At 46.9% G+C, this 8,801-nt stretch overlaps 1 protein-coding gene across 1 annotated transcript in view; it reads right to left on the bottom strand.

The window, feature by feature from the left end:
* Positions 1-292: 292 nt before the first annotated feature.
* Positions 293-8,801, bottom strand: part of ankrd24 (ankyrin repeat domain 24) — a 20,817-nt gene continuing 12,308 nt past the window's right edge. Inside the window, exons 14-22 of the mRNA XM_048251510.1 lie at positions 7,603-7,766; positions 6,599-6,944; positions 6,053-6,536; positions 4,851-5,188; positions 4,076-4,309; positions 3,166-3,342; positions 2,171-2,317; positions 1,231-1,296; positions 293-706 (exon numbers count right to left, since the gene is read on the bottom strand). Coding sequence (XP_048107467.1) covers positions 632-706; positions 1,231-1,296; positions 2,171-2,317; positions 3,166-3,342; positions 4,076-4,309; positions 4,851-5,188; positions 6,053-6,536; positions 6,599-6,944; positions 7,603-7,766 — 2,031 coding nt within the window. The 3' untranslated portion in view covers positions 293-631. The remainder of the gene's footprint in view (positions 707-1,230; positions 1,297-2,170; positions 2,318-3,165; positions 3,343-4,075; positions 4,310-4,850; positions 5,189-6,052; positions 6,537-6,598; positions 6,945-7,602; positions 7,767-8,801) is intronic.

Genomic DNA, 8,801 nt, shown 5'->3' on the forward strand with positions numbered 1-8,801 from the left:
GGACAAATCATTTTCAGTGGCTTAAATTAGTAGGCTTTTACCAATTCTGTGCTGGAGAGTTATCTGTTTTTTAATTACCCATATAAAAGTAAACACAGATTAAACAAGCAAGAGGAAGCTGTTTTCACTTCCTGCTTAAGACTAGTGGCAGAGGAACATCCGGAGTGGCTTTATGTTAATAAGCAGTCAATATCCTCCTTATTTCATATCGATTCTGCCCTAAGAGGGCAATCACTGAAGAGATTGCACTGAGCTGAAGGCATTAGTGGTAGAAAAATGATGATGATATGAGGAGCTGCACACCGTCTCTCCTTATTTATTGAAAGAATAAGGTACAAAAAAAGCAACCTCTAAGCCCACACAAGAAACAGAAAATATATTGATGATGCCTTGAAAATCAATACAGCTAAATTGTATATTTATTTCTCTGTCACCATCAAAATACAGGCTAAGGCTAACAATCAATGAGTTCAGTCACAGGACTCTTATATCATATTAGCAGCATGGTTTATATGCAGCTGCCATCATCAGCAGGGCCCCCACGGGCCCAGGTGGAACGGCTGCATGGTAGAGTGAGCTTGTTTGTGTGTCACAGGGTGTGTGTTCATGATGAAGGGGGTTATTTGGCTTCTCAGTGGCTTTGGTCTCTGCTGGACATCCTCAGGATCTGGAGTAGGAGAGCCTGCACCTCCTCGTCCATGCGGCCCTAAAACACACAGGTGTGAGAGACCAGAGAGTGTGACGGCAGGCTGTTTGACAACTGACTTCCAATTTGCTTAGGGCATATCACAGAATGCTAATGTATTCTGTATTTTGAAAATCTGATGTTTTTTTCTAGTGTAATGTATGTATTGAGTATGGAGGTATGGTTCTGTGGGGGTGTGTATAGGTGTGTGTGTGTGTTTATATGTGTGTCCTTCTGTGTGTGTATATGTGTGTCCTTCTGTGTGTGTCTTTCTGTGTGTGTATATGTGTTTCCTTCTGTGTGTGTGTATGTGTCTGTATGTGTGTACTTCTGTGTGTGTATGTGTGTCCTTTTGTGTGTGTGTGTGTGTATGTGTGTCTTTCTGTGCGTGTATGTGTGTCCTTCTGTGTTTGTGTATGTGTGTCCTTCTGTGTGTGTGTGTGTGTGTGTCCTTCTGTGTGTGTGTGTGTGTGTGTGTGTCCCTCTGTGTGCGTGTGTGTGTGTGTGTGTGTGTGTGTGTGTGTGTGTATATGTGTGTGTCTTACCTGTACAGCGGCCAGCAGATGAGAGCGATAGATGGCCACCACTGTCTTGTGTTTGCGCTCACAGTCCTACATAAACAAGTGCACATCATTCATAAGCACTTTTTACTTTTTGCATGACTACTATTATCTGCATTTTTCCTATAGTCCTATTCTGTTTTAGCCTGACGTAGTCATACTCAATTATAGTCAGAATATGAGTCTGATACTGCTCCATTGACACGTAACTATGGGGCGTGTTTCAACCGATACAGGGGGGGGAATGCCTCTGCACTCAATTGGATAGACCTAACCAATCAGAGCAACAAAATAGCTTACCGTGAGGTGTAGGAAGAAAACACACAAACCATCCTTCTGCTCCTATATCCCCTCCGTTTTTAAAAATAATTCTGTTGAACAGTGATATGCTACAAACATGTTAAACAGCTGGGAAAGGCTGTCGCAAATCCCTCGAACAGGTGGTCAATCAGAAATTTCAAACGAACGAGGGAACATGTCGCAATGCAACAGCGCTGTTTTCCCTTGATGAAAGTGAAACCACGAGTTTTCCCACATCTCAACTTTGGCCAAAGTTTTCAGAAATAATAGTTTTCTTTTCAGTGATACAACCTCATTAAATAATATGAATTTTCCATATGGGGTCTTAAAAACCATGTATCCTTCTAGCCACAGCGTTTTTGTTTCAAACATGAGCCTAATCTAAGCGTGCTCAGATGACGTGATAGACCAGGCGCAGTTGCTCACCTGTCCATCATCGTAAAGCCTGATTTGATTGGTCCGCCCGACATAGGGCGAGCATACTTCCACCACAATGGAGCAATGCCAGAAACTTCCCGACCTCAAATGTTGTGGGCGGAACTAAGTTCGGAATGGCACCCAGGCTAATACTGTATATGACTCTGTAGCTGTATACTGTACTTTTCAGGCTGTGCTGCACTCTCACCTGCAGCTGCTGGGTCAGTGCAGAAACACGGTTCTGTAGCGCCACCTGCTGTCCAGGGTTGCCAGGGGGAGGCACACCACCCAGCGGAGGGCTCAGAGCACCCAGAGCCTCCTTCAGACGAAAAACGTCCTTAGACAGCTCAGTGATCTAGCAACAGGCAGACACAGAAAAGGACAGAGAGAGAGAAAGAGAGAGAGAGGAGAAAGAGCATATAAGACTATGGGCCTATTTACATTTGTTTTTAGAATGCATCAGCGACTTTCTCCCATAGAAACGTATGGGGTTAGTTGGTTACGCAAACATGGCAGTCGTCTACACACATCCCACCCCTTCCGCTGCCAAAAGTTGACACATCGTGCATCGTGCCAATCATATGGTATGTTGTGAATACATCGTGCCAATCATGTGTTGTGATCTCGCAGCTAGAGCGAGGTTGGTGTCGTGAAGCCTTGCGCATATGCAGTTCTGCCCAAAAATGTTTTGCAATAGGGCCGTTGAGTGGAGGGACTTGCCTAAAAAGACTTTGTGCGTTTTGGGTGATCCAATCACAAGTGGTCAGCCGAGACACATCATTGTTTACACATGTATTCAAAATGTACAGCCAGAGACGCTGCTGACCACTTGTCTTTAGATTCTGCTATTGCCAACGTCACACTCGTTAGAACTCCCAGAACTCATTAGAACTCTGGGACGCATTAGTGTTAATACTACAAAAGATATGTGGTCCATTGCGTCTAAGACCACCTTGGCAAGTGGTTTGAGTGATCACATCACAATGCGTCTTGGTGAATGTTTACACTTGTATTTAGAACTGACCACTTGTGATCGCATGTTAATGGGGTCTGTAAGCAACTAAACAAGGCAGCATTAGAAAGCAGACATGTCCTTCCATTGTTCTTGCTCTTCCTCTATCTACAGTATTCCTCTCTCTGTCTGTCTAATGCTATAAATTCCAATGTCCCTCTTCACTGTCCAGGGTCGTGTGCGTATCCCACCTTGCGGTCCTTCTCCTTGATGAGGCCCTGTGAGTGCTGGATGTCCTGGTGCAGCTGCTGGACGTGGCTGGACTGGGCCTGCAGCTCCTCCAGCTGCTTCTGCACGGCAGCCACCTGGGCCTCGGCAGCCTGCCGCTCGCTCTTGTTGAACAGAGCCTCCCGCTGCACCTGGAACACCTGTCCAGAGCGGAGAGAGAGGAGAGAGAGAGAGAGAGAGAGAGAGAGAGAGATGGATGGGAGGACAGAAAGAAGAAAGAAAGTGCAAGGTTGATGGAAAGAAAGACATTGAGGGGAGTTGAAAAAAGAGGGATGCACAAGGAAAGAGAGAGTTAAAAGAAAGAAGGGAATATCTCATATCATAAATATCATACTGTACATGACATGGAAGTCCATCAAAGTTCTGAATCATGGCAGTAAACCAAATGTCAAAAACCAAAAACCACATGTCTGTAATTCTGCCAGTCCTACAACTCAAATCAGTGATAAAAAGCAGTCAACTGGATGCATTTATTATCACTGACTGTCATTTTAAGATTGATGCAGAAGAGTATGTGGTATATTCAATGCATCTGGGACACAAATATTTCAATCAATTAAATCAATACACTTCACAAACCAAACAAAAACACACTTAAGGGACTTTATACAATATATGGGGCCCCAGCATACAATATACAGTATGCATGCATGAAAGGAAAAGAAGGTTCATCATCGTCCACTATAGAAATGAACAAAAACTCCTACATAACTCTAGTGTTCTAGGCCTCCCTAGTCCATTACTTTCAAATGACATACACTCAGATGTATCTTTCCCGCTCTCACTTTTTATGCATACATGTCCTCACATGTAACATGTGTACACACAGACAGACACAAATATACACACACACACAGATGTGGCGAGGCTGACCTCGGTGCAGGTCTTTTCGTGCTTGCGCTGGAGGTCGGCCATGCGTGCAGTCAAGGCGTTGATCTCGGCCTGCAACGAGAGACGCTGGGCCTCGTGGTCCTCCTGCGACACCAGGCCCTGCTCCTTGGCCTTCTGGGACTTGAGCTCCTTCAGCTCCGTCTCCTTCTCGCTCAGCGCCTCCTGTGCCGCCTGCGCTTTACCCTCGCTCTCCACCACGGAACGCTGTAGCTCTGCCTAAACTCACAAAGAACAGACGCAGGGTCAGAGGTGAGTTTCACCAAACAACCACATCTGTAACCCACACCAGTCAAAAATTAGGTTCAAGGAATATAAAGACTAATACATTATTATTGCCATGATAATCTCTACAATGAATATCCTTTCTATAATTAGGAAAACCCCTCTTCCAACTCTAACCAGTAAAATGTGCTATTCTGGCATATTCCACCAGAAGGTGCTGCTGGACAGCCTGTGGGACACAAATGGAAGCCACTGAAGTCGGGTTGGTAAAACAAAGTGGTCACAATTGGATATAGAAAGCTCCCAAAAGGGGAAAAAAACAGACAACCTTGTCAACAGCATAGCATTCATTTAACTGACCCTAAAATGGAAACAAAGTTTGGTGAAACTTTGGAGAAGCTCACCACTGAAGTACACACATACAGATGTGTTCCATCAACAGGACTTTTAATTTAGTTGACTAGCTATAAGGAGAGACCACTTCAGTAGCAGGATAGTCCAGAACAAACCCAGTGTCTGAGCATGTCCAGCATACCTTGACCTTCTCGTGCTCCTCCCTGCTGACCAGGTCCCGCTCAGCGTCCTGCAGTTGCTCCTGTAGCCGTGCGGCCTGGGCCTGGGCCTGGCACCGGAGCGCCGCCTCCCTCTGCAGCTCGGCCGCCGTCTGGGCCAGTTGCTCGGACAGGCCCACGAGCGCCTCCTGGTGCTGGACCAGCGGCACGGCATCCTGCAGACGCAGCGCATCCTGTGCCCGGCCCTCGCGCTCGGCCCACAGCGAGTCCAGCGCCTGGGACGCCTCCTGCCGCGCCGCCTCCAGCTCCGCCCTCACCGCTGCCAGCGTCTGACCGGTGCCCGCACCGCGCAACGAGTGCTCTGATTGGACACAGAACAGAGTAACGATTGGCTGAAAGTTAAGTAATGTATGTCAGGGTTTATGGCTTTACTGTTACTTCCCTGTTGCTTAGTTGCAATTATTATTATTATTAGAGTTTATTTGATAGGGACAGAAACAGTATCATAGTGTTCATAGCTTCTCAATGAGTGCCAATAACCCATAACTGTATGCCACTTATTGGCACAATGAGCTGCTGCAATGTAAGTCTGAAAGAATACGCAGACTCAGAGGCTAATTTGAAAATTGGCCTAATGGTAGGTGGGCCTGTTTTTGCAGTGGTAACTAGGACACGCACACATACACAAACTAACTCTGAAACTCTGGCTTTCCAAGAATGCAAGCAGGCTTCCATCTGTTGTGGAGAGTTATTTCTGCGCAGCAGAAATTAAAAGATTAGAAGCACTGGTTTATTTTCAGCTCCCTCTTGGGAGAGAATGAGAGAGGGCAAGTGAGAGAGAGAGGGGGAGAGGGAGAGAGAGAGAGAGAGAAAGCAAAAGGATTGAGAGTTGTGGTGGTCTCCTTGAGCGGTGTTGTTAGGAAACTTTGCTGCCAAAGCAATACGCTTGAAACAATGATAAAACCAGGACAAATATGGAAGATATCTGGAGACAAAGACAAAGACAAATAAAGCAGCACTATATATTAGCTGCTTTTTGATGAAGTTTTTAAAAGCAACTACTCTAAACTTTAACTTAATTTTGATGCTTTTAGTGTTCATAATACTCCTTTAAACCTTTATTGAGTCCATTAATTTTATCTGAGTGATTAACCACATTAATTCTGTTAAAGTAGGATCCTGAAACAGAGTGATTCTGAGAGGATGAAACACTTAGATTCCTCACCCGAGATGATTGAGCGTTCGGAGCGTTCGGAGCGTTCGGACTCCTCTGACCGCTCGTCCTCGTCCTCTCCCTCCTCGTCTTCCTCGTCTCCATGCGGCGCTGGCGGCCGGAGCCTCTCCAGGTCCAGCAGGGCGTCGTTGAGGCGCAGGGCCACCTGGGCCCTCTCGCGGGCCAGCTGGTCCAGCTGCAAGCCCATGGTGACCCGCACCTCGTCCAGCTCGGCCCGTGGCACGCTGCTCCTGAGCTGGGCTTCCAGTTGGCCCAGCTGGGCCTGCAGGTGGCGGGTCAGCTCCCCCTCACCGCTCCGCGCCTCCTTCTTCTCCTCCTCCTGCTGTCTATTCTCCAGTTCCCTCACACGCTCTTTCAGCCTCCTCACTGCCTCACTCTCCTCCTCCTCTCGTTTTGTCTTTTCTTCTTCTTTTTTGCGTTCATCCCTCCTTCTCTCGGCGCTGGCCTTGCGCTCCTGCTCCAGGGCTCTCTGCAGCTCGTCCACTTCCTCATCCCAGCTGTGGTCGATCATACTCAAGCCTTCCTGGCTATGCTCACGCTGCCCAGCTCCTGTTCCAGCTGTCTCACCCTCTCCCTCAGCTGCTGGGCGTCCGCCTCTCCCTCTCCCTCTCCCTCTCCCTCTCCCTCTTCCCGACCGCTGCTCCGCCCTGCCCCCCCGGCCTCCGTCTGCTCCACGGAGAACACCCCCACCTGCACCTGCTCCCGCAGCTCCTTCAGTTCGGTCTGGGTGGACGCCAGCTGCACCTCCAGGCTCCGCACACGCTCCTCTGCGTCTCCTCCTCTTCCTCCTCCACCATCCGTTGACTCCTCAGCCTTTTTCGATGACTCCCCCTCTGCTGTCTTCTCCCCCAGCTCCTTGACCTCCTCCGGTTTTCCCTCAGACCTTAACAGGGGAGAGAATGGAGAGGATGAATGCTTATGAACATGAACAAAAGCTGCAATAGGAACCATATGTCTGTGTCATGTCCACTGTCCTGAGCACCACTTTGAAGTTGGAAACAATATTTTCCCCATGAAACATGGTGATGCTATATTTATTGCAAAGTGCTTAAGCAGCAAAGTACGTGAAAATCTAAGGTTTCCAAAATGAAATCACAGGTGTCAAACTAAAACTAAGCCAAGCCAAGCAGAGGCAGAGTCTGAAAACTCTACTGCTATACACGTGTAGTAAGACTTGAATGTCAACATTAGTTACCCTAGTTCAGTATTGCAAGCCTCTAGTAATAAAAATGATCCTGACACAAATGTGCTTCAAACACTAGATTCACTAGTCTTTCTTGTGTTCCTTCTATACTACAGAGAACAGTTTTGGATGTATGTCGAACAATGACTTCAGTGTTTAAATGTCACTTGCCATTAGATGACAATAGATGCCCCACTATACCAGCAAGGATTATGTCTTTTGGTTCCAGCACAAATGTGCCGGGGTATATTGAACAGTGTATTAAAGAAATTGTGAAATAAGGATATTTGTTTTTGTTTGGCACTACATGGCGTTGTGATAGCACCACTCTGTTCCAGACCTCTGCAGGTGGGCTCACCCTGGTTCATCTATGCTGGAGGCCTCAGCAGCAGCCTGGGCACGAGAGTATTTTTCCTGCAGCTCCTCATACTCCTTCCTCAGGGACTCATACAGCACGGTGGGTACAAAGTCTGGCCCAGAGGTCTCCATATTCGTGTCATCCTTCTCAAACATCTCCAGCATCTGTGTGAGAATTAAAAATACACACACACACACACACACATATACTATCCTCCCAGGGTCTAATGACACAATTAGATACATAAATTCTTCCCTTATATACACATTTTGCAGTGTGTGTGTGTGTGTGTGTATGTGTGTAAGTGCACAGTATGTGTGCGTGTTTGTGTCTATGTGTTTCTGTGTGTCTTTTGCCACCTCGTGTTTTACATTGATGTGTTCACTTCACAGAGTTTCCTTTTAGTAACAGCACAGCTGGTGTGTTCCAACATCAGCTACAGATTTCTCCACCAGTAGTCAACACGGCAACAGGGGACTTTGATTCTGAAAGCAGCTCTCTCCCTGGCATGGCACTCCTTCCAACTAAACTAGTTGTACTGGTATTTTACTTGTGCCGTAACAATAAAGTTGAATCTAATCTAATCTAATCTAATCTAATCTAACCAGTTTTAACTGCGTCAGAAAATAACCCAGTGACAACACAAGTAGTTTTTGCTTCATTAAAACATGCCAGCTCATTTTGACATATGAATGTCAATCTATTGAAGTTTTCTACTTCTACATTAGAACTAGGCAAAGTGGGACACTGTCTACATGGTCTCAATCTGGGACACATTACACAGCAGGTCCTTTTTGTGAGAAGTAGGTGAGTGCTTGACACAAAAAAATCTGCCACACCAGTAATCAACAAACCGAACTGCTGCCCACTCCCTGACTGCACACAGACTCAAAAAATACCCAGCATGCCTTGTGGGTAGACCAGCTCTCTCTGACCCGGTCCGGCTTGGATAAGTATGACCCATTTAGAGGAGAATGTCGGCACCTCTCTCCTCCCTCCGTCTCTGCTGCTGCTTGGCTATTTATACCTGAAGCACACAGCACCCGCAGCAACTCAGAGCGGCCGGCTAACAAACCAGTCTCTGGGTTCAGTGTGCTGACCACTCAACCGGCACTTAATCTACTCCTCAGACAAACTCAAGAGGACTTCTGTAGTGGGGTTTTGCGAGCAGCGTCACAGACCACCTTGTAGTGGGAAAA

Source organism: Alosa alosa, chromosome 9 (assembly GCF_017589495.1).
Source record: "Alosa alosa isolate M-15738 ecotype Scorff River chromosome 9, AALO_Geno_1.1, whole genome shotgun sequence".
Taxonomy (NCBI): Eukaryota; Metazoa; Chordata; class Actinopteri; order Clupeiformes; family Clupeidae; genus Alosa; species Alosa alosa.